At 40.8% G+C, this 26,543-nt stretch overlaps 1 protein-coding gene and 1 long non-coding RNA gene across 7 annotated transcripts in view; both read left to right on the top strand.

Moving 5' to 3' along the window:
- Positions 1 to 26,543, top strand: part of DPP6 (dipeptidyl peptidase like 6) — an 816,817-nt gene that overhangs the window by 177,889 nt on the left and 612,385 nt on the right. Inside the window, exon 1 of one of the 6 annotated variants that reach the window (XM_073334580.1) lies at positions 24,889 to 25,101. The exons of 4 other annotated variants lie outside the window; for them this stretch is intronic. In XM_073334580.1, coding sequence (XP_073190681.1) covers positions 24,904 to 25,101 — 198 coding nt within the window. In that variant the 5' untranslated portion in view covers positions 24,889 to 24,903. Of the gene's footprint in view, positions 1 to 24,888; positions 25,102 to 26,543 lie in introns of those variants that run through there. One more of the 6 variants, XM_073334586.1, reaches the window with a different exon arrangement.
- On the top strand, positions 15,747 to 21,950 carry LOC140907800 (uncharacterized). Its single transcript, XR_012157627.1, has 3 exons — positions 15,747 to 16,064; positions 19,681 to 19,850; positions 21,501 to 21,950. It is a non-coding gene; the product is annotated as an uncharacterized lncRNA (long non-coding RNA).

The raw sequence follows: 26,543 nt of genomic DNA, 5'->3' as shown, positions 1-26,543 counted from the left end.
GGGGGCATGTGACTACACTTTTAATATCACACTATTCAAAAGTTTCTAACTTGAGGACCACTCCTGTTCTCATTGAAAGTGATGGCAATAGTTGCACTGACTGTAATGGTGCTGATTGGGACCGTTGGTGTGGAGTGCATCCTATATTTGCAAAACATTGCAAAATCTAGCAAAAATTGCACTGATCACCATAATCCTGGAATGTGCGATTTCCCAGTCCCCGATCCCCAAGTTTTTAATTTTCTTCTGTTCTAGGTCCTAAGGCTTTTATAATTTATTTTTTGTTATATGTGTTTCAGTAAAACATTTACAATCTCTCTTTCATGCAAATTGTTTCAGAGGTAACATTGTCCCTGTTCTCCCAGTCGGGCCTTGGAAAGAGAATAAAGACCTGGTTCACCATTGTGTTACTCTAATTCTAAACAAACATTACACAGCATAAATCTGGAGTAATAGATTAGGTGATGAATCAGACCTGTCTGTGCTGAAAACAGAAGTGTTCAGCCCTTTGCAGTTTGGAGTGAGAAATAAATCCATTTAATATTGAAGCTATTAGAATTTTTCCCCCAACGGAAAGTTCATTTTGTGACACTTTGCCATAACTTAATATTATTAAATACCTCTCTCTCACCCACATGCATGCACACACAAATCGCAACCCTGCATTGCTTAGCTTGAAAAATTTCAGCCCCAAGACCAACATTCTTCAGAAACTTCAGAGCATGTGAAAGCAGAATGTTTAATGGAAACTGTTTGGCATTCTCAGTTATAATGGGTGCATTCAGGCATCTGCTGTGATTCGAATACTCACACAGAGAGGAAAACTAGAAAAATTAGAAATTGTGATATAATTAAACTGAATGAACTGTAAGATAAGCACTCAAATAATACAAATGTTTAATTAAAAATTATGTGCCCCTAACATAATTCTAATACCAGAGAACCCAGAACGGCTGACATAATAATAAATGCACAATTCTCAAAGAGTTTTCTACAAAACATAAATCCTTCTTTTAAAATAAGGCACTGCAATAAATCACGTCACAGTGGAAACAAATAACTTATGCAAATTAGACTGTCTGAGTTGTCCTAGTATGAGGACGTCACACATTTGTTACGCTGACCTTTACATAATCAACTATATTTACAATGTTGCATGTCATCTGTTGTTAATTATGTCAGTTTATTCAGATCTGTAGTTCCAAAACTCGTACCTAGATACCATGTATTAAATCTGAACTAATTGTAACCATCTGCTAAGAGACAAAATGGTCTGATTATTTTTCATTTATAGACATAAATAGAAAAAACACCTATAATAATACTTCACATTTTCAGACTAATTTCCCAACACTAACCCTCACAAATCACTGTGGGCTAGGTTATATACATTTTATTCATGGGGAAATTTAAACATACAGAATTAAAGTATCGTGGTCTAAGGTAATATTCTGGCCCCATTAAAGTCAGGGGAAATTGACAGGACCAGGGTTCCACCCTCAGTGTCCAAGCCAGGATTAGAACTCAGGAGTTCTAGATCACCAGTCCTGTGGTCAGAGCACTAGCCCATGCCTCTCTCCTACCTATCGTTCCTTTTGTATCGGTCAAACGTTAGTCCCATTTAAGTCAATGAGAATTTTAATCTTGCCTTTAAGCCAAGATTTGGTTCTATTCTTTTTACAAAATCATCAGAGTAGAATCTCATTACAGTGGTTGCCATTAAAGTGTTAACTATTCTCACTTTGCACATTGGAAATGTTCCCTGTGGCATTTGTGGTCTTAGCATAGAGAAGTTGGTGAATATTCTGATAGCATTAAGTACTTGTAAAGGCATTTATAAAGTTATCTGATGATGACTTCGGGTGCACCCTTTGTGAATTACTGAGATTTACTAAAACTGAGTATGTGAGTAAACACAATCTACTAGTAAATGTTCTGTACTAAAAGTCACCCTGGTGTCAGCACTGTCTCCATATAGGGTGGGTACTTTTTTTTTTTTAGATGGACTTTGAGGGGGTTGTTCTAATTTTAGCTACCAAGGTGGGTAAGTGAAAGCTCTCTGTAGTTATAGATTCAGTTGTTTAGTGTTCCTGTTTGCATGTGTGGTCAGAGAATGAGCAGAGAGAGCTTAATTTTGTTGCTTTTGATTTTGTATTCTAATTTTGGGGGGGAGGGGAGGAAGGATAAATGCACAATTCTCAAAGGGAGTTTTCTACAAAACATAAATTCTTTCTTTAAAATAAGGCACGGCAATAAATCACATCACAGTGGAAATAAATAATTTATGCAAATTAGACTGTCTGAGTTGTCCTAGTATGAGGACGTCACACATTTGTTACACTGACCTTTATATAATCAACTATATTTACAATGTTGCATGTCATCTGTTGTTAATTATGTCAGTTTATTCAGATCTGTAGTTCCAAAGCTCTTACCTAGATACCACTTATTAAATCTGAACTAATTATAACCATCAGTTGTTTAGTGTTCCTGTTTCCATGTGTGGTCAGGGGCGTGATCAGAGAGAGCTTAATTTTGTTGCCTTTTGATTTTGTATTCTAATATTTTTGGGGGGAGCAGAGAGGAAGGTGAGGTGTGCAGGTCCCTGCTGTCTGTCCCTGTTGATATTAATTTTTGTTCTGTGTTGTCTGATGTTGGCATCCAGGGAAATAGGTTCTGGTTGGGGAGATTTATGAGATGGATAAAGGCGGCGGGAGGGGGGCTGAACTAGGGGGTTTACAATTGCCCATCATCATGGCTCTTTGTGGGGGAGGCAAGCCTTGGAGTTGGAAGAGATTGACTGGACTAAGCCAAAACCACTTGGTATGCACTGATGAATTCATGAATGTCCTGGCAGGAATAGGTTGATCAAATCCCATCTGCTTGAAACTACAATTGTGATGAAGGCCAACACTATCCATGATTCTACCAGAGTTGTCATGAATCTCGGACCAGGTGTCACCATGGTTGTTGGAGACCACCATAGACTGTTGCTGCTGGAGTCTTCAATGCATGTGTGATATCGGTTTAGATGGGCCAGGATGTCTCATCTTGGTAGTGAAGGATTCTCTGAGCTTTATCCAGAAGATTCCGGGACATTCCCACTGGGAATTTCTCAGTCTTGCCTTTGACTATTTCAAGCAGCATTAGATCACTCCCCTATTGGGGGTTTATTATCCTGTGTATTTCAGCACAGGGGTTGCTCCGCCCCCATATCAGTGCCAAAGATAGTCTATTTCTATTCACATAAGAACCTGGTGGATTTCTGCAGTCTCCTCCCTGGTGCTGAGTTAATGGCAATACTGCTGTCTGGCTGCCAAATTGCTTCTGCCTAATAGCAGGAATAAGGCCAAAGAGGGAGTGTGAAGCTAATCACCCCATTTGCATGCTAAGGATCCAACTCATGGTCTTAGACATGCCCATTCTTGGCTCATATGCCTTCCCTTTGTCCTCCTTTGCTGTAGAGAATAAGAGAGGTGGCATGCAAGGAGTTGGGGCTTGAGACTTTCTACCAATCAGTGCAGAGGATTGCTGTTAGCATGTACCCCATCCTGCAGCCTTTACTCCCACTTCTGCTGGAACACCAGAATCTTACTCGCTGTGCTAGTACCTTGTCAGGAGTTGCAGGATCAAGGTCCAAATTGTCGCCATCGTCATTCTGAGTGCATCTATGCAGCCTTCCAGGTTTACACATGTAAATAGCCACATGTCAGAGAGAATTACAGCTGGGTGGGAAATGGTTTTCTCATCTCAAATTGGAATGAGAAGTTGAAATCTTGAATATGTTCACAAACTGACCATCTGAAAAAAGGGATATGGTTTGAGTCAATTGAGACATTTTTGTTTTGATTTTCACCTTTTTTATTTTCAATTTTTTTAACTGTTACAGTTAGCTTACATTTTGAATAAAAAAGATGTTTTAAACTGAAAAATGGACATGTCTAAGAGGGCCACTTTGATTATTTCAAAACTTTTTCCAAAAATCTTCTAAAACAAGATATTCACTGAAACTGACCCTCTCCTGCGAACCAATTCAGGTTCAACCATTCGTCATTTTCTGATGAAAAATCATTTCACAGAAAAATTCCCAACCGGTTTTAGTGAGAGTGCTTATATAATAAGGGCCAATAAGATAGAGGAGCTAGTATCAGGAATGCCAAGTACCCCCAAACCTTAGAAACCTCAATTAAATTAGCATCATGACATTCTTGTTATAACAGGCAACTTTTCCCCTTTTTTTACGTCATTCGCTCTCTTCTTTTCACACACTGTCTCACACACCTGCATGTGCACAACTGCCTGTATAGGAAAAGGAAGATAGTAACAAAATAGGAAGATCCATGGCAGGGGGGTGGGGTTTGATTCAATCCATTAGCATAGGTTGTTGTGTCCCTTTTGAATCATTATCTGTTGTGTTTATGGCTTGTTTTTTGTTTTATTGACTATTCAATAGGTCTCCTGCAGGGATGGGTCCTATTTATTTCCTATGGCAGAGACTATTCAAATATCCTATGATCCTATACTAGTTTATAGCAAAATCAATGCACTGGAAATATTCTGTTTTATGGCATTCAAAGGAATGTTTTCACTTAGCCTCAGAATTTATATTTATGATGAATTTCTGAAGCATGGAATTGTGTGCATGTACATTATTGATGTTGCCTTTTTCTTCTGCTTGATCTCATTAAAAAAAGAGAGAGAGAGCGAGCGAGAGAAAGAATCTCATTTGGTCATTCTAGTTACTCAGAAATGTCCAACCCTAGCCTTTGCTGTGAAACTAATTCTAAACTTTAAGTTCATAAATTGAAATAATTAGATGAATTACTGCAATGTAGCTCTGTGCACAAGTACCAGTCTCACAGAACATCTTTGAGCTAATATTTTAAGAACTGCTGTAGCACCCTCAAGTGGTGATGCTGATCTTTATGTATAGCTTTTTCTAATCTTTATTTCCAGGCCTTCCATGATTCAATTTCATGCATAGTGTTGAACTGTTTAGATATTAAGTCTGATCCTGCACTCTTAGTTCAGGTAAAACGCCATTGATTATAGTTAGTCACACTGCAGTCTGAAGTGGGGGCTTGGGAAAGATTTTCTTGCAGTGCCTGATGATTTTAAGTGGCACATAAAACATTTCCTGTCCCCCCGGGAACCGTTGCTGCTGCTCTTTATGCTGGCAAACACAAATGTGCCGATCTTTAGAACACTCTACAGAAAAGAGAAAAACAAAAGCTAGGACTTTCCATGGCAAAGGACAAAGATGGACACTACGGCAGAAACTCAAGAAGGCAAGAGCACAACATCTGGAACTTGCTAAATTAGCTGCACCCTTTCAGTGAAGCTTATTGCAGTTATTTATGAAGTTTACTGTGTCTCAGTGAAGTTTTCTAGGTTCACCTATGGACCACTGTGGTTTCAGCTTTTCTCTTGTGGCTGCCTGTTTAAGTAGGCTTCCATCCTCTGGCTCTCTGAATTACCACTTGTAGATACCAACAAGTGGGCAAATTCTTGCCTCAAAAAATAACAAGTAGCATCCTATATTCATGATGCCCTCTCCTGGGACTTCACCCCTTTCCTAGTACCCAAAGAAGGAGAAGTCAGTAGAACATTAGAATATGAGAGATCAGGGTTCTGTTCTGTGCTCCAATACAGATTTGTGAGACCCTGGACAAATCACTTAATCCCTCCATGCTTCAGTTTCTCATTTGTAAAATGAGGATAATGATGTCTACTTACCACAAGTGTTGTGAGGCTTAATTCATGTTTGCAAACCACTTTCCAGTCCTTGGTTGAAAATAGCTATAGGCGTGCTTGTTGTCAAACAAATATTTTACAATGTCCGTTTTCTTGAGATAGAGATAATCTCTAGACCAGCCTCGTGTCTTAGATGAAGGAATGTGTATGGTTTTGTGGTCTGTGTGCCTTTTTGACCAAATGGTTACTAGATTTATGCCCTACCATTTTCAATATATTTACAATTTGCAATTAAACACTCATATAAAATATTCTGTATAAAGCACAGATCACAATAGCTAACACTTATATTCATCTTTCAAAACACAGTATAAAAGAAAATAGCAGCGAATGTTAAAGCAAAATAGATGTTATAAACCTGTATTCCAGAGTCTGTGCAAACACATTTGAAGGTTTTAGCACTCGGACGTGTTATCTTCTTTGACACTTTTGGTGTGTCCCTGGTTGACAGAAAGTACAACTCTCCTAGGAATTTCCTTAATTAGCTTGAAGATTCCATGTAATGAAACAAGCTGCTAAAACATAAGCATGTGAGCTACCATGTTCTCCAAGTATGATGTGTATGAGAATAATTATATCCTTTAAAAATTCAGTAAAGGCACAGGCAAGTTTGTAATAACCTAACATTATAAGAATAAATTATTATAATTTTATTAACATTTTTGCATCAACAGTGTGGTGTTTTGTGGTTGGAGATATTTTTAAATGTTAATTGACATCTGTTCCTTTACTATAGCACAGAAATTCATTTATGTTTTTAACCACGTGACCCAGTCAGTCAAGATAAACCCAGGGTGCACACAATTGAGAACATAATTTGATCCATAAGTTGGGAGTTGTTTGTATAAGAAAACATATTGCTTAGTTAAGACTGTAAGATTTACATGGGCATGGTTAATAGGCAAAAGCCAGACCTCTTTGCCTTAGGCATACAGAGCCAGACTTTTAAAGATATTTAGTTGCCTAAAGATGCCAATAGGCACTTAAGTGAGATTCTCATAATTGCCTTCGTGCCTAACTCCTATTTATTTCAAAAGCCTAAGCGCATTTCAAAATCCCACTGTTCACCTGTCTGTATCTTTAGAGATCTGCTCCGTAATCCCTTCAGTTGACCCACTCTGAGGGAGTGGAGTAAGTTTTTAAAAGAAAGCTTATATCCTGATGCAGTAAGTGCAGGAAGATTCAGATGAGGTGTTTGAAATGAAATCTCTTCTTGTGTGACTAGCAAGTTCACTAAGTCTGATGTGCAGCTACCTGTGCTCATAAACTCCTGTTAAACCCATAAAGGACATGCCTAGAGAATCTTCCATCAGCATGTCACTCTTCTGCCCAGGTCTTGTGTTCCATGAGAAAGTAATACATTTGCTTGGAGACCCACTTATAAGCCAATTTATTTGCTGATACTTAATAACAATTGACCAGAAACATTAACAAAGCCTTCAACTAGCATTAGAGGTTCTAAATTATTTCAGGCCTCATGTGACCAGGAGTTGAATAAATGGGGCAATTTGTACTTAGAAAAGTATTTATAAATGGATTAATTAATTTTTTAACTTTTTTATGAAGATGAATGGGCAGGAAAAGAACATACACCAGTACTAACCTTCCTTCCCTTTCATATTAATAATAATGTCAGACTGATCTTCAGTTGTACATCCACGGATTCAATTTACTTCCTTTCACGCCAACAAGAAAGCTGTCAGCCAGAGATTGGGTGACGAGAAGTGCTGTTTAAAGGAAATCTTTTTTATCACAGGGGAGAAGTCTTCAAACCAAACTATTTTATATCTTGTCTGTTCATTTTTAAAGCTCTGGTATTTCTTTGAAATGTTGTCTGGCTAAATCACTTGCATTTCACTAGAATTTTATTTTGTCTGCAAGTTCCTTTTGGTAGGTGGCAAATTCAGAATTTTTCTAAAGTCCACTTGTTCTGTGCTGTCAATGTAATATTGATTATAGATTAAATATAAAGGGGTGGCATTGGACCATTCCAGAATGGGGAGTCAAAGAGGTCCAGACATATTTCAGGTGCTAGGATGGAGAGAGAGAGCCTCTAAACCTGCATCGCATGTACAGCTACATCACACTTTATGCTTCTAGTCAGCAATTGAGAATGTAAGAATGGGAAGAATAATGTCAGCAGTATTCCTGCAATAGAGATGGAAGTGGTCCAGGTTATACAATAAATAGGGACTTTTCAAACATGACAGCATGTAGCTTCACAGACAACTTCCGTAGATAAAAATCATCAAAGATAAGATGGAATTTTCCCCTCCATTCTTTATAAAGCTTCAGAGATAAAGCTCACATTCCTGTAACAGCCACCTCAGCCTTTGGAGCTTCTTTATGAAGCAACATCTGATCATTTTTCCATTGATAATCTCCTCCAGTAATCACCTTAATCAGGCAACCTAGCTGGCACCTCTACATGTACCCAATTCTACCATCAAATATTGGCAGAACTTTGCTGCACAGTGAACTCGTGAAGAACATACATGTTAGAGACCAGATTCCAGCGTTTGCCCTGTCCTGCAAGAAAGACTCAGACATTTTTTGTACTCAGAGGACAGCTGCATCTCTCCATAACTGTTATAATAGAATAATTGAAATGTAGGATTGGAAAGGACCTCAACAGGTCATCTAGTGCAGTCCCCTGTTCTCAAGGCAGGAATGTTTAGTGTCTCTGCCTGTCTTAATGACATAGTTTTGTAGTTTCATCATAACTTCTTTCAGATAAAGGTTTTAAAGAGGGAAGTGCTTTTTTTGAGTGAGAGGAACAAGGTCAAGCACAAATCATAATTATTTATTAATTTTATTTATTTATATTGAGTAGGAGTAACAGGCATGGCTCCATTGTGCTAGGCACTGTACAAACACATACATCCAGTCTCCTTGAACTCCCTTTGCTAGTCAGGCTTCCCAGCTGCCTCCACTGGCAGTAAGTGTGACTCCATCATTGCCCCTTGTACTCTCTTTTTCCTCCATGTTGTTTGTCTGCATTTCATCACCTCTGCACATTTGCAGAATTGTAGAAATTAGAGCTGGAAATGACTTGTCTGGTCATCTAATCCACCCCAACTGGTAGGATTGCCAACTGGTAAGATTGTTCCTTACAGTACATTTCCTAATGCTTTGCTGGGGACATTTAAAAATGCATTGAAGAATGGGATTTCCATCCCTTCCCTATGGAGACTATCCTGTTCTTGGAGGATCTCACTTTGGCAAGTAGTTGCTGATATTCAGCTTACATCTTCCGTCTTTTTATTTTTATCCGGTTACTTCTAGTTGGGACCTCTTCTATCTAATGTTTTTATCTATCTCAGGTATTTCTAGGATACCTGCCACAGGAAAGTGCAGCATCCCGGGTAGCATCCTAAGGTAATTCATTTTCATCCTTGGTGTTTACAACATTGCCATTGCATGTGTTGCTATGGCACTGTCTTCATTCTACCTCTTCTCAGCCATTCCTTTATCTATTCACCTTAATCACTGAAACTCAGGTCTCTTTGGACCCACCAAGTCTCATCACTTCAGACAACCATGTCTGTACAAGCATAGCAGCATGACTGTGTCACCCCCAGCCTCAAACAACTCCACTAGCTTCCATTTCAGGAACTAGTTTAAAATTTCCCTCCTTTGTTTTAAAAATCTTCTGTGGTGTAACTCCACTTAGTCTCTCTGTTCCCCATTCTGTTCCTTTGCTAATCTGCCATTAGCCTCCTCTCTGTCCATCCGCACACATTATGGCAACTGCATATGAGTCTTCTCCTCTGCAGCATTTGCCATTTGAAACAGACACTTTGTTTCTTTCTGCCTCGTCAACTCTCCATCTCATTTAAAATCACTTCTGAAAACCAATATTTTCCCCCTAGCCTGTACCTCTTAATTTTTCTCTGTGAATGGTAGATCTAGGATTTTAGAATGTTGGATGATGGAGGAAATAGAATCAATATCCACATTAGATGCTGCTTTCAGAAAGTCTGCAATTCATTGTCTATCTCAGTGGTTCTCACCCCAGGATACGTGTACCCCTGGGGGTACGCAGAGGTCTTCTGGGGATACATCAGCTCATCTAGATACTTGCCTAGTTTTACAACAGGCTACATAAAAAGCACGAACGAAGTCAGTACAAACTAAAATTTTCATACAGACAATGGCCTGTTTATACTGCTCTATATATTATACAGTAACGTAAAGTGCGTATATACACTGTACTGGACATTCATTTTATGTCATTTACTGATGCGTGCAAGCACGTTAATGATGTTGAAGTAGTCATGGTGTGTATGTGGTTGCAATGTAAAAATGGATAGATTTTTTTTTTTTTGAAATGAGGAGCTGGAAGCGGTGGTAGTGGTGACAGTGAAAATTGTAAGAAATTGACAACGAATGGGGAAAAAACCCATCATCAGTTCTGCGAGGAATATATTGCTTTTGGGTTCACATCTACAAATAGCAATCCACCTCAAGCTTTGTGTTTCCTTTGAGGAGAAACGCTATCAAATAACAGTATGAACAGTGCATTTGCAATGACATTTTAAGACAAAACACTCTGTGCATGCAGGTAAGCCAGTAGAATTTTTTCAGAGAAAGCTTTCTGAGTTCCAGACTTGAGAGCTTAAAATGAAAAAAAGGTTTCAACTATTTCTACAAAAGCACTTGAAGCTTCATATGTAGATCATTTGGCCCACTTGACATCTGAGTTCAAGTGATATTTCCCCAACATTCAACACAACTCAGCTCAACTCGACTGGGTAAGAAACCCATTCATTTTGTCAGAGGTTAGCAGCAGTAACCTCTCTGCACGTCAGCAAGAAAATCTTCTTGAGCTGTCCTCAGACCATGTTCTGCAAATGAAGTTTAATGACTTCACACTAACCCAGTTCTGGTGTTTAGTACAAAAAGAGTACACTGAACTTGGGAACCAGGTGTTGGATGTTCTGTTACCTTTTGGGTCAACATTTCTTTATGAAGTCTTATTTTCTGCTATGACTGCCATCAAGACAAAGAGCAGAAATAGACTCAGTGTGGAGAAAAACTTGTGGCTGTCGCTTCACTGCCTCCAGAATGACAAGACTCACAAGTGAAAAACAGGCTCAAAGATCACACTGAAAGACTCACAAGTGAAACGGTTTAAATTCCAATCCATTTATTGTATAATTATATGGTAAAAATGAGAAAGTAAGCAATTTTTCAGTAATAGTGCACTGTGACACTCTTTTATGTCTGATTTTTGTAAGCAAGTAGTTTTTAAGTGAGGTGAAATTTGGGGGTATGCAAGACAAAACAGACTCCTGAAAGGGGTACAGTAGTGTGGAAAAGTTGAGAACCACTGGTCTATCTCATGTGTCACATAAGCAACAAACTTTTAAGATCTTGGCTGTCCTGCGAAGAGGTCAGTTGTATTTTCTCTCTGTTGTTAGTGTCTTGGGTCAACTCTTCATGAGTGCTCATCCGGGTTAATACATTCAAATGGCCTGCGGCCATTGATGTATATCTGGAGTTTTTCAGGGGAGCAAAAGTTGAAAGAGGCCATTCCTTAGAAGCTGTAGCTACAGGAAGAGCTGCAGTTATTCTTCGCAATATATGATGACTGTAGAGCCCAAACACATTAGGGTGGGGAGGAGCTAGTTACTGCAGCTCCTGCCTTGCCTTCCACCGTACAACTCATCTTTTTACCCTCCTACAATTCCTGTGTGCTTTTCCACTTCCTTGCTGTCCCGTCCCCACCAATCACCCATACTCCTTGTCACTTTCTGCCTTTGGGTCTGTTTCCTCCTTGGCCATTTGTCCTCACCTTCTCTCAATCCCTTCTCCTCTTCTATTTTTTTTCTATCCTCCCTCCAGCCCCATGCCAAATCCTGGAGCCTGTTGTTCCAACACACCCTAAATTCCCTATGTCTGGATACCATTCCTTCCCTTCCACATGGACAGTGTTCCCCCCACTCCTGGAGCACTGAAGCATTCAATGCAAAGAGCCCTGGAAAACGATTATTTCCCAGCTGTACCCTCTCCACTCAGGCTTAGAAGGTTTTCTTTGCAGCCATCAAAACTATTAGCTGGACTATTAGTTGTCTGGTTAACCTTGAGGCCTGGGACAAATATTTCCTATGTCCTTCCCATTTGTCTCCCAGAATCAGCACTGTCCTCAGCTGCTTGTCTATATAAAAAATTATTTAATTCTGACATTGTTTTGAGATGCAGTTTGCCCCCAAAAATGCTATGCAAAGTGAAGCTGAAGAGTATTGTTTGCTACTCTCAGACAGCGCATTCCCCCTACAATCTTCAGCAGAATTAGTGTGAGTTTTGGGCATTCATTCAGGATCCTGTGTTTCCCTAAACTTTAGGTATAGGGTTTAAGTGGCATTGATACTGTCAGCCAACAGCCACCTCTTTGCTCTTTCCAGCACAGCTATTAGATAAAAAACTGAACAAAGTATGTCCCTGGAGATTGTTAACCTGGTGCAGAGTACTCATTCGACACAGAAAAGAGAGATTTTGCTCTTGTATTTCTTAGATGGCATAAAATCGCAAATAAATAGATGGCATAAGCCTGAGGCCATTAAATTTCATAAATTGAAAGTTTTATCTGAGCAAAACAAATTCTTATAGGAGTGGAAAAATTCTGTTTAATGCTTGGCAAGTTGGTATTTAAATTAAAAAAAATACCGCCAGAGATGTTAGCTCTAGGTAAATGAGATCCTGTGTTAAGAACAGCTATGAATTTTGTGGTGTTTCATGACACTAGAAGACAATCCTCTAATGACCAAGTGAACTATTGATGAGACTTTTGCAGAGCAGCTAGCCTCATGCTATAAAACTAGTGTGATAGCCTAGACTAAAGCTAATGTCTGTCTAGTCGGTGGACAAGGCTAGATTTTGGTGGATATTAGGGCTCCAAGAGAAAAAATGTGATGACAAATATTTTCTTTTCTTCCAAGGAGGAAAGAAAGAAAAAACCTATTCACACAATCCATTCACAAGAAGCATAAAACTTATTAGACTAAGTAAACTATGACTAGGCAGTCTATACTAGCCATAGCTTAAATCTCCAATACTTTTGTTTGTGTTCAGACTAGGGCTGTCAAGCGTTTAAAAAAATCAATCACAATTAATTGCACAATTTAAAAAAATAATCGCAATTGTGTGATTAAAAATAATAATAGTGATTAATCGCAGTTTTAAACAATAATAAAATGATTTATTTAAATATTTTGGATGTCTACATTTTCAAATATATTTATTTCAATTATAGTACAGAATACAAAGTGTATGGTGCTTACTGTATAGTTATTTTTATTACAAATATTTGTACTGTAAAAAACAAAAGAAATAGTGCTTTGTTCAATTCACCTATTACAAGTACTGGAGTGTAATCTCTTTATCATGAAAGCTGAACTTACAAATGTAGAATTATGTATAAAAAAACTGCATTCAAAAATAAAACAACGTAAAACTTTAGAGCCTACAAGTCCATTCAGTCCTATTTCTTGTTCAGCCAATCTCTCAGACAAATATGTTTGTTTACATTTGCAGGAGATAATGCTGCCCGCTTCTTGTTCACAATGTCACCTGAAAGTGAGAACAGGTGTTCTCATGGCACTGTTGTAGCCGACGTTGCAAGATATGTACATGCCAGATGCACTAAACATTCATATGTCCCTTCATGCTTCAACCACCATTTCAGAATACATGCATCCATGCTGATGATGGGTTCTACTCAATAACAATCCAAAGCAGAATGGACCGACACATGTTCATTTTCATCATCTGAGTCAAATGCCACCAGCAGAAGGTTGATTTTCTTTTTTGGTGTTTTGGGTTCTGCAGTATCCACAACAAAGTGTTGCTCTTTTAAGACTTCTGAAAGCATGCTCCACACCTCTTCCCTCTCAGATTTTGGAAGGCACGTCAGATTCTTAAACCTTGGGTCAAGTGCTGTACTATTTTTAGGTTTCAGAGTAGCAGCCGTGTTAGTCTGTATTCGCAAAAAGAAAAGGAGTACTAGTGGCACCTTAGAGACTAACCAATTATTTGAGCATAAGCTTTCGTGAGCTACAGCTCACTTCATCGGATGCTGTAGCTCACGAAAGCTTATGCTCAAATAAATTGGTTAGTCTCTAAGGCGCCACTAGTACTCCTTTTCTTTTTGTACTATTTTTAGAAATCTCACATCGGTACCTTCTTTGTGTTTTGTCAAATATGCAGTGAAAGTGTTCTTAAAATGAACATGTGCTGAGTCATCATCCAAAACTACTATAGCATGAAACATATGGCAGAGTGTGGGCAAAACAGAACAGGAGACATACAGTTCTCCCCCAAGGAGTTCAGTCACAAATTTAATTAATGCATTATTTTGTTAACGAGCGCCATTAGGATGGAAGCATGTCCTCTGGAATGGTGGCTGAAGCATGAAGGGGAATACAAATGTTTAGTGTATCTGGCATGTAAATATCTTGCAATGCCGGCTACAAAAGTGCCATGCGAAGGCCTATTTTCACTTTCTGGTAATACTGTAAATAAGAAGTGGGCAGCAGTATCTCCCGTAAATGTAAACAAACTTGTTTCATTTAGCAATTGACTGAATGAGAAGTAGGACTGAGGTGATTTGTAGGCTCTAAAGTTTTACATGGTTTTTTTTTTAATGCAGTTATGTAACAAAAAAAATCTACATTTGTAAGTTGCACTTTCACAATAAAGAGATTGCCCTACAGTACTTGTATGAGGTGAATTGAAAAATACTTCCTTTTATTTATCATTTTACAGTTCAAATATTAGTAATAAAAATAATAAGGTAAAGTGAGCAGTGTAGACTTTGTATTTTGTGTTATTGAAATCAATATATTTAAAAACATAGAAAATCATCCAATAATATAAATTCCAATTGGTATTCTATTGTTTAATAATGCAATTAAAACTGAGATTAATCACGATTATTTTTTTGGGTTAATCGCGTGAATTAACTGCGATTAATCAGCAGCCCTAGTTCAGACTAAAAAAATCTCTAAAATGACTAGTTAAAAAGGGATATTTTGCTATTTTGAAATATCAGTAGTTCCAAGTAGTCCCAATTTTAAAGGCACTGTAGTTGATGTTTCCCCTTAAAAATAGTCTCTTACTGCTTGTGACTGTGAACATATGAAAATAATAGGAAGCTGCTTGTTTAGCTCTATTCATTTTCATACAGCGAATGCTGGCTGTAGTGTCTGGATGTCAAGTTCAAAAGTAAATAGAGGCATAAATTTTCTAACAACAAGATATGAAGGTGGAACATGAAGAACTCTTTTTGCAATCCTAAAACTTAGTCACCATGATGAATAATAGTAATATTTAATACTAAAAGAAGAGAAACAATACTAAGCCCTTTTTCTGAAAATGCCATTCCGAGAAGTCTTACACAAAAAAGATGTCCTATATTTAGCCCTAAAGGCAGTCACTCCCAACCTAATTTCTGATGGCCTAATATTGATAGGACTCAAATGTGGGTATTAAATCATTTGCAGAGCAAGAAGAACATAAAGAAGGAATATTGTCCTACCTTTACATAAGAGCGGCCAGACCAGTGATCTCTCTAGCCTGGTATCCAGTCTTCAGACAGTGGCCAGCACCAGATGCTTCAGAGGGAATAAATAGAACTGGGGAATTATTGAATGATCCATCCCGTCTTGTCCACTCCTACCTTCTGGCACTCAGAGGTTTAGGGACACCCAGAACATGGGTTTGCATCCTTGACCACCCTGACTAATCACCACTGATGGGCCTAGCCTCCATGAACTTATCTAATTATTTTTTGAATCCAGTTATACTTTTTGCTTTCACAATATCTCCTGGCAATGTGTTCCACAGGTTGACTGTGTTCTTTGAAGAAGTACTTCCCTATATTTGTTTTAAACATTCTGCTTATTAATTCCATTAAGTGATCCCTGGTTCTTGTGTTATGTGAAGAGGTAAATAATACTTTTTCTTCACACCATTCCTGACTGTATAGACCTCTATCACGTGGCTCTGGGAAGAAGGATAAAGGAGTTTGAGGTGCAAGTGGTGTTCTCGTCCATCTTCCCCATGGACAGAAAAGGCCTGGGTAGAGACTGTCGAATTGTGGAAGTCAACGAATGGCTGCGCAGGTGGTGTCGGAGAGAATGCTTTGGATTCTTTGACCATGGGATGGTGTTCCAAGAAGGAGGAGTGCTAGGCAGAGATGGGCTCCACCTAACGAAGAGAGGGAAGAGCATCTTCGCAAGCAGGCTGGATAACCTAGTGAGGAGGGCTTTAAACTAGGTTCACCAGGGGAAGGAGACCAAAGCCTTAAGGTAAGGGGGGACGTGGGATACCAGGAGGAAGCACGAGCAGGAGAGTGCGAGAGGGGAGGGCTCCTGCCTCATACTAAGAAAGCAGGACAAACAGCAAGTTATCTTAAGTGCCAATACACAAATGCAAGAAGCCTGGGAAACAAGCAGGGAGAACTGGAAGTCCTGGCACAGTCAAGGAATAATGATGTGATTGAAATAACAGAGACTTGGTGGGATAACTCACATGACTGAAGTACTGTCATGGATGGATATAAACTGTTCAGGAAGGACAGGCAGGGCAGAAAAGATGGGGGAGTTGCATTGTATGTAAGAGAGCAGTATGACTGCTCAGAGCTCCGGTATGGAACTGCCTTAAAACCTGAGAGTCTCTGGATTAAGTTTAGAAGTGTGAGCAACAAAGGTGATGTCGTGGTGGGAGACTGCTATAGACCACTGGACGAGGGGGATGAGGTGGACAAGGCTTTCTTCTGGCAACTCACGGAAGTTACTAGATCACAGGCTCTGGTTCTCATGGGAGACTTCAATCACCCTGATATCTGCTGGGAGAGCAATACAGCGGTGCACAGACAATCCAAGAAGTTTTTGGAAAGTGTAGGGGACAATTTCCTGGTGCAAGTGCTGGAGGAACCAACTAGGGGAAGAATTAGCAGGGCAAGCAAAAGTGGATGGGAACCTGGGAGGCAGTGACCATGAGATGGTTGAGTTCAGTATCCTGACACAGGGAAGAAAGGAGAGCAGCAGAATATGGACCCTGGACTTCAGAAAAGCAGACTTTGACAACCTCAGGGAACTGATGGGCAGGATCCTCTGGGAGAATAACATGAGGGAGAAAGGAATCCAGGAGAACTGGCTGTATTTTAAAGAATCCTTATTGAGGTTAGAGAGACAAACCATCCCAACGTGTAGAAAGAATAGTATATATGGCAGGCGACCAGCTTGGCTTAACAGTGAAATCCTTGCTGATCTTCAGCGCAAAAGAGAAGCTTACAAGAAATGGAAGATTGGACAAATGACCAGGGAAGAGTATAAAAATATTGCTCGGGCATGCAGGAGTGAAATCAGGAAGGCCAAATCACACTTGGAGTTGCAGCTAGCAAGAGATGTTAAGAGTAACAAGAAGGGTTTCTTCAGGTATGTTAGCAACAAGAAGAAAGTCAAGGAAAGTGTGGGCCCCTTACTGAATGATAGAGGCAACCTAGTGACAGAGGATGTGGAAAAAGCTAATGTACTCAATGCTTTTTTTTGCCTCTATCTTCACGAACAAGGTCAGCTCCCAGACTACTGCACTGGGCAGCACAGCATGGGGAAGAGGTGACCAGCCCTCTGTGGAGAAAGAAGTGGTTCGGGACTATTTGGAAAAGCTGGATGAGCACAAGTCCATGGGGCCGGATGCGCGGCATCCAAGAGTGCTAAAGGAATTGATGGATGTGATTGCAGAGCCATTGGCCCTTATCTTGGAAAACTCATGGTGATTGGGGGAGGTCCCGGATGACTGGAAAAAGGCTAATGTAGTGCCCATCTTTAAAAAAGGGAAGAAGGAGGATCCTGGGAACTACAGGCCAGTCAGCCTGACCTCAGTCCCTAGAAAAATCATGGAGCAGGTTCTCAAGGAATCAATTCTGAAGCATTTAGAGGAGAGGAAAGTATGGATTCACCAAGGGCAAGTCATGCCTGACTAATCTAATTGTCTTCTATGATGAGATAACTGGCTCTGTGGATGAGGGGAAAGCAGTGGACATGTTGTTCCTTGACTTTAGCAAAGTTTTTGATATGGTCTCCCACAGTATTCTTGCCAGGAATTTAAAGATGTATGGGCTGGATGAATGGACTATAAGGTGGATAGAAAGCTGGCTAGATCGTCGGGCTCAATGGGTAGTGATCAATGGCTCCATGTCTAGTTGGCAGCTGGTATCAAGTGGAGTGCCCCAAGGATCAGTCTTGGGGCTGATTTTGTTCAATATCTTCATTAATGATCTGGAGGATGGTGTGGATTGCACCCTCAGCAAGTTTGCAGATGACACTAAACTGGGAGGAGAGGTAGATACGCTGGAGGGGAGGGATAGGATACAGAGGGACCTAGACAAATTAGAGGATTGGGCCAAAAGAAATCTGATGAGGTTCAACAAGGACAAGTGCAGAGTCCTGCACTTAGAATGGAAGAATCCCATGCACCCCTACAGACTAGGGACTGAATGGCTTGGCAGCAGTTCTGCAGAAAAGGACCTAGGGGCTACAGCGGACGAGAAGCTGGATATGAGTCAACGGTGTGCCATTGTTGCCAAGAAGGCCAATGGCATTTTGGAATATAAGTAGGGGCATTGCCAGCAGATTGAGGGACGTGATCGTTCCCCTCTATTCGACATTGGTGAGGCCTCATCTGGAGTACTGTGTCCAGTTTGGGGCCCCACACTTCAAGAAGGATGTGGAAAAATTGGAAAACATCCAGCAGAGGGCAACAAAAATGATTAGGGGACTGGAACACATGACTTATGAGGAGAGGCTGAGGGAACTGGGATTGTTTAGTCTGCAGAAGAAAAGAGTGAGGGGGCATTTGATAGCTGCTTTCAACTACCTGAAAGGGGATTCCAAAGAGGATGGCTCTAGACTGTTGTCAGTGGTAGTAGATGACAGAACAAGGAGTAATGGTCTCAAGTTGCAGTGGGGGAGGTTTAGGTTGGATATTAGGAAAAACTTTTTCACTAGGAGGGTGGTGAAACACTGGAATGGGTTACCTAGGGAGGAGGTGGAATCTCCTTCCTCAGAGGTTTTTAAGGTCAGGCTTGACAAAGCCCTGGCTGGGATGATTTAGTTGGGGATTGGTCCTGCTTTTGAGCAGGGGGTTGGACTAGATGACCTCCTGAGGTCCCTTCCAACCCTGATATGCTCTGATTCTCTGATTCTCTGTCTCCCTTTAGTCTTCTCTTTCTAAGATGAACAGTCCCAATTTTTTTAGTCTCTCCTTGTATGGAAGCTGTTCTACACCCCTAATAATTTTTGTTGCCCTTCTTTGTACCTTTTCCAGTTCTAATATATCTTTTTAGATGGAGTGACCAGAACTGCAGGCAGTATTCAAGGTGTGGGCTTACCATGGCTTTATATAGTGGCATTATGATATTTTTCTGTCTTAAAATATATTATTTTCCTATTGGTTCCTAACACTGTTGCTTTTTTTTTTTTTTTTTGACTGCTGCTGCACTTTGAGCAGGTGTTTTCAGAGTACTATCCATTGTGACTCCACAGTCTCTTTCTTGAGTGATAACTGTTAATTTAGACCCCATCATTTTGTATGTACAGTTGGGATTAAATTTTCCAATGTGCATTACTTTGCACTTATCAACATTGAATTTCATCTGCTATTTTGTTGCCCAGTCACCCAGTTTGTGAGAGCCGTTTGTAACTCTTCTCAGTCAGTTTTGGACTTAACTATATTGAGTAATTTTGTATTGACTGCAAACTTTGCTATCTCACTATTTACACCCTTTTCCAGATAATTGATGAATATGTTGAACAGCACAAATCCCAGTACAGATCCTTTCGAGGACCCTACTATCTACCTTTCTTCACTATAAAAACTGACCATTTATTCCTAATCTTTGTTTCCTATCTTTTTAACCAGTTACTGATCCATGAGAAGACAGTCACTCTTATTCCATGACTGCTTACTTTGCTTAAGAGTCTTTGGTGTGGGACTTGGTCAAAGGCTTTCCGACAGTCCAAGTACACTATGTCACCTGGATCACCTTGTCCACATGTTTGTTGACTCCCTCAAAGAAATCTAATGGACTGGTGAGGCATGATTTCCCTTTACAAATGCCATGTTGACTTTTCCCCAACAAATTTTGTTTGACTATGTGTCTGATTATTCTGTTCTTTACTATAGTTTCAACCAATTTGCCTGCTATGGAAGTTAGGCTTGCTGGCCTGTAATTGCCAGGATCACCTCTGCAACCTTTTAAAAAAATCGGCATTACGTTAATTACCCTCCAGTCATCTGGTACAGAGGCTGATTTAAGTGATAAGTTACATTTCACAGTTAGTAGTTCTGCAATTTCATATCTGAGTTCCTCTGGAACCATCTGGTTCTGGTGGCTTATTACTGTTTAATTCATCAATTTGTTCCAAAACCACCTCTATTGATTCCTCAATCTGGGACAGTTCCTGAGATTTGTCACCTACAAAAAATAGCTCAGTGTGGGAATATACCTCACATCCTCTGCAGTGAAGACCAATGCAAACAATTAATTTAGTTTCTCTGCAAAGGTCTAGTCTTCCTGGGGTGCTCCTTTAGCACATCGATCATCCAGTGGCCTCACTGATTGTTTTGCCAGCTTCCTGCTTCTGATATACTTAAATTTTTTTGTTGTTGTTTAGTTTTTGCGTCTTTTCCTAGTTGCTCTTCAAATTCTTTTTAGGCCTACTTATTTGTATTTTTACACTCGACTTGCCAGTGTTTAGGCTCCTTTCTATTTTCCTCACTAGGATTTGACTTCCAATTTTTAAAGGAAGTCTTTTTGTCTCTAACCTCCTCTTTTACTTGGTTGATTAGCCACGGTGGCATTTTTTTGGTCCTCTTACTGTTTTTGTTTTTTGTTTTAATTTGGGGGATACATTTAGAGTTTATTATGTTTTTAAATAGTTTCCATTCAGTTTGCATGCTTTTCACTTCTGTGTCTGTCCTTTTAATTTCCACTTAACTATCTTCCTCATTTTTGCGTAGTTCCCCTTTTTTTAAGTTAAATGCTACAGTGGTGGGTATTTTCCCTTGTGCAAGAACGTTAAATTTAGTTACATTCTGATTGTTATCACTGAGAGATTCAGCTGTATTCTCCTCTTAGATCAGATCATTTGCTTCACTTAGGAATAAATCAAGAATTGCCTATCCCCTTGTAGCTTTTAAAATGTCATTAAAAACATAATATATTTTCTCTGAAGTAGCAATTCTGTTTGTTAAAATAATATATTTATATGGAAGGAAATGTTACTAGTTAGGAATTTGTATTATGTGTGTACAATATTGTATCCTAAACTAGACAACCAGGAGGTTTTGGGAGGAATCATATTTGTTTTTAAGGGTCTTATTCTTGTCTTCAGTTATGTTCCCAGGATGTTTGGGAAAGATAGGATTTTTTAAGAGGGAGATTAATTTAATTAAATACCTCAGATCTCAGTGTTTGTATTTTTGGAAGCATTTATGTTTGACTTCTAAATTTATTTCACAATACAAATTACTTTCTTTACCAAAAATAACACCCCAAGCTGACTTGCTCTTTTTCTGCAATGAAACCACATTTGTGCAATGTCTGTACAGGAGTTATTTATTGCCACTTGGATGTTACATTTCAAACACTGGCGCTTTTTCCTTTTTGGGGGGAGGATCTATCCTGTTGTCTATGCCATCATGGTGCATATGTATTATGATGCACTGTTTCATTACAGAACCACATACACAGAGCAACGTCATTCAGTGCACAGATGGACAGAGTGAATGAGGCACAGAATTAAAAGAAGAAAAGTGGAACACTCAGTTTCAGACATTGAATTGGGACTCTGCAGTGCTGGGCTCTGTCCCTGGCTTTTCAACATGGACAAGATATCATAATTAGGCTTGGTAGAGTTCAGTTTTTAGTTTTTTAATAATTGTGATGGATAATATTGATGTTTATTTTTAAGCATTTTTATATTTTTTGTCCATATAAATGTTCACAGTAGGAACACTTCTAGGGGGTGAGTCAGACAATATGGGAGGTCAGACAACAATTATTTAATGATGATAGATATTGAGATTCAAAAAGTTAAAGCTTTATAAACATTAACCACAAATGGTCAACATCACATGTCAAAATATATCAAATAAATATCCATAAATTAAACTCTAATAAGTTTGCAAGCTGCATTTTTTCCTTACTTTGCCTATCTGTAAATTTCAATTAATATTTATGAAAATATTTTTGTTTGTTTTTGTGTTTACAGTGAAATCAATGTTTACTGAAATTTACTGATAAAATCTAATCCTTCCAAGCCTAATCATAATGTATATGCACAAGGAAGCTTAAATTAGGTTGCGTGGTCAATTTAGATCAGAACCCTGAGACTTCTTGTGAACAGGCGGACTTCCCAGCCCTCATAGAGCCCCATTGAAGATAGTGGGGTTCCACATGGGGACAGAAATTCACCTGCACACAAGAAGTTGCAGGATCAGGGCCGTAATTCTGCTATTTCCTAACTTTTGAGTACCTGACTTTGCAATCTGAATGCTCTTTTAATGTAGTGTTTTGTATCTAGATATATATACATTACCATATACGCTGTATGTGTGGGTATAGTCCAAATTTGAATACATGAAATCTCAGTTGTCAAGAATTTAAAAAATACTTGAAAGCTATTGAAATTATATGGGCTGCTCAGGGATCTTAATCTTTCCCTTTTAAACTGTGAATTAGACCAGAGATGTTTTCTTTTTTCTGTGTCATCAGTTATTTTTCTCACTTTTATATAGTCATTCATGGTTTCTGTGCTATTTTTGCCTTTTTTTTGATGCTTCCTTTATACCCATCATGTTTTTTTTAAAAACAAACAAACTATTTTTCCTTTTAGTTTGGTTCTTGTTGTTACCCTTTTTTGTTGCTGTTTGTTGCTAATAGTTCCAATTAGTCATAAGATCCCAGGAGAATTCACTGACTTGTTCATGCAATTTTCCTGTGATCATGATGAGATTTAAATGAGGAAACTGACAAGGACTCTGGACTAATGTTCAGCTCACTGGTGACAGAACCATGAAGCAATCAGATGGACCGCTGACCTATGGAAAGTTGCGTTGGTAGAATGCATACCAAGACCTTTACTTCTAAGAGTCATGAGTTCACCTTCTAATTTTAATTAAATGTCAGGATCTAAGTTCTGAAGATCAAAATGATTATTTCTTTCTTTCAAGTGCAGTCAGGAAGGAAGCACTGCATGTGTTTTTTCCCGATCCTGATGAGATAAGGGTTCCTTTTCATCTAAATGTTATGACTTTCCATCCCTGACTTTGAAGACATAAAAAAATAATGCATGAAAATTGTTTGGGTATAAAGTGATGTATGATCAGACTGGTGTTTTAATAAAAGAAAAGCAGGTTAATTGCACAACTGCTTAATTTTTTCTTCAAACTATAGGGTTTAAATTGTTTAAAAAGATATATGGATGATGAGGTTATTTTTGTAATCAAACTAAAAGTTTCAATAAGAGCCAAGGGTTTAAAAAATTAATGATTTCTCCATGTGCTTCATTCCCTAAACTATAACCGAGGGAAAGGATTTTCTAAACAGCTTGAGGGATCTGTATGTAGGAATGGACAGGTATGGCGTATGTTGGGTGTTGCTGGTCTAAAAGGGGGTAATTCCCATAGTGGTTGGTTAACTTGGGTATCAAAGGGACGAAGAAGACTTCTGCTAGAGGAAGGGAAGGAGATTGCAACTCTGACTCCTTTTCTCTCTCCTTGGCCTCCGACTTTAAAACCTAAGCATCTGTTGCTATGGAAACCCAGGAGCCTGATGCTCAGAGAAGAGGCATTGCAACCCTCTCTGCCGAAGTATTCACACTGGACACCAATTGCAGACCCCCCCCCCCCCCGTGCCCACTCTAATCGTGTGCACATTTTCTCCTCCATTAGCTGTAGAAGTGCATTAATTAGTGGTCCCATTTAGCCTTGAAATTAACACCGCACAAAGCGCAGGTCGTTTTGTTTTGCCCTGTAACTGAAGAGAGGTGAGGGTGATGACAGAGAGGACCCCCTCCCCCGCAGTCTTCTTCGTCCCCCAGCCCAAACAGCTTTTGATCCGACAGTTCCCATTTGTTTATCGCCGGCTGCTCCGGCGCGGAGCACAGTTCGGGTGGATTTCCACAGAGGGGCGCTGAAGCACGTTTTAATGCAGCAAAATGAATTAATACAAAGATAGTAGGAGGCACAATATACTGGATTTAATAAAATAGAATAAATCGTGAAGAGCGTGGGGGTGGGGGCTGGAAAGCTTCCTCCCCTCCCCCCAGCTAGTTTCAGAGGGATCGTATTCGCTGCTCATTGCCTGGAGCCAGAAATCAAAGCGCACAGAAACTGGGGAAGCAGCTTGGACGCCGGCTCGGCAGCCAGTGGCATCAGGCGACGCTTTCGTTCTCTCTCCCCTTCTGCTTTTTTTTTTTTCTTTCTTTTCCCTGGGAGTTTGCTGTGAGCCGAGCTAGGTTTTTAGGCATAGAAACTTCCCTGCTCCCGGCCGCTGGGTCCTGTCTCCCGGGCTGCGATCCGGTGTCTGTTGCTCCTTTTCAAGTTCCTTCCCGAAAAGCCACAGGGAGAGAGAGCTGGAGAGGAGCCCGCCCTCCCTGCCCAGAAGTGCAACGTGTTTTGAATGAGGCTTCCCAGTTTGCAGCCTGCTCCGCTCGGTGGCTCTCCTGGAATGCGACCTTGGAGACGCCGGCCCATCCCGGGGAGGCACTGACAGCTGCGATCCGTCCGTCCCCCCCAGACAGCCCCCCCCAACCCCATTTAATACCGATCCTCTCCGGCGCCATTCGCTGGGGTTCGGCGTGTCTGGGTGGCTTGCAACCTTGGCTGGTGCAACATCCCCGGGGCCTGTTCTTTGTTTTTGTTTTTGGTAATTCCCCCGTTCCCCCCCCCCCAATGCTGCTGTTGAAGCAAGGGAGAGAAATAAATATGCTGTCTCCCTCCTCGCTCTGCCCTGCACCCCAGCTCCACTGATGTGCTACGGAGAAGAGCTCACTTGCGTGTAGCATGCTGTAACCCCCGCACACCCACCCACCCCCAAAAAGCGCCTCTCGTGCCCCCCCCCCCCCCGCGATTGACTTCATGGCTTCGCTGTACCAGCGATTCGGTGGGAAGATCAACACCTCCCGATCTTTCCCGGCGCCACCCGAGGCGAGTCACCTTCTGGGGGCTCAGTGCACCGAGGAGAACAGCGCTGCCGGCCCGCCCGCCCGCCAGCTGCAGCCGGAGAGCCGAGCCCGGTTCCAGTACCAGGCCCGGAGTGACGCCGAGGAGGAAGATGTAAGCCCCCAGCCTGGTTTGGGTTTTGCTCTGTTTGTCCGAGTGTCTCGCGTGTGTCTGTGTGTCCGGAGGTCGCTTGGCTGCCTTCTCTCTCCCTGTCTTGATCTGCGCCCCCGCTTCCCCGGCAAAGGCCAGCGAGGGTACTTTATTCCTGGCCATGTAAACAAGTCCCCAAACCCCCTCGGCTCCCGCTCTCCTGGGCTGTCTGGGAATGAGCCGGGTGGGGAAGGTCGGGCTGCTGTGCAGTGTGCATGGTTTGGGTGCTTTTGGAAACCGCCCGTGTAAACTGCCTCCGTGCCCCTCCGAGTGTGGCTAGAAGTTTTTGCCTGGGGCAGAACCAGAAGGCTTCGCCTTGCCCCCTTCTTGTCCTTCCTGCCCGGCTCCAGAGCCCTGCCGGGGAGAACTTCGCACCCGACGCGGCCATTTTTGTTTTGTTTTGGTTTTGCTCGAAACTCCTGGTTAATGACCCAACGTGATGAGACGCGAGCCCCCGGAAGGTGCTGGATGCAAACTTCTCTCCCGGCACGTTCCCACCCGCCGCTGCCGCGGGGAGTAGCGATTTCAAAGGGGGGCATTTGCATATTGCCTTAGTAACAAATGACTCATCCTGGCCACTGGCTTGCTGCTGGGACTCCTGGATGGAAAGAATTAAATCACCTTGGATCGATTGTTCCTAGTTTTTTCTTGGGGGGAGATTTAGAAAGAAGAGGGCCCCGGAAGAAGGTCCAAACAATCAATCCATCAGTTTCCCATCACTATTTCAGACTGGCGTGCTATTATGTTTGTAAAGGGATTTCTGTGTGTGCGTGTGTGTAAACGGCAAGGGGGAAAGTCGCTGCAATTTGGAATAATATTCCTATCTATTAAAATATTTATTTTCCCTAAAGGTAGGTTTGGAGCTGTGATCAGTGTTAATTATAGAAACCACTGATAATGATCCCTTATAAGTACCGACTGAGAGCGTAGTTTTATGTCTGAATCCCTGAGATCCCTGTTGAGAGGGGGACTGCAGCGAAGGGAGTTGTGGGATTTTGGTTTTGCTCTCCCCCTCCCCCCACATGAAAACTTTTTGTAGTTGTAGCAGGTAAAGCGGATTAAGTTTTTCTAGCAGAGAGGAAAGTTGGCCTCAAATCCTCTGGCAGGATTTCCATTCTGTTCATTCCAAGGGCCAATAGGTCGCTGGAGATGAGTTTACTTTTTTCGGTGGCTGGTGAAATCCTCACTAGCATCCTAAACACGACACACAGTTCCCGGGGGTGGCGGGACGCCTAACGTAAGGTCACGCGCACAAACTAAAAACACCGGAGACTTTTTTTTTAAGTGTTGATTTAAAAACTTTTCATTCTGAAACTCTTATCTCCTGCGATGTGACCCTGGAGCGGAAATGTGCCGAAACTTCAGCTCATTGGCCTCTAGGTGTCGCTACGAGAAAGCGAAGTTGC

The sequence above is a fragment of the Lepidochelys kempii genome, chromosome 2 (genome assembly GCF_965140265.1).
Source record: "Lepidochelys kempii isolate rLepKem1 chromosome 2, rLepKem1.hap2, whole genome shotgun sequence".
In the NCBI taxonomy this organism is placed as follows: Eukaryota; Metazoa; Chordata; order Testudines; family Cheloniidae; genus Lepidochelys; species Lepidochelys kempii.
Note: the sequence above shows the minus strand (reverse complement) of the source record. Positions and strands in the feature narration are given on the sequence as shown.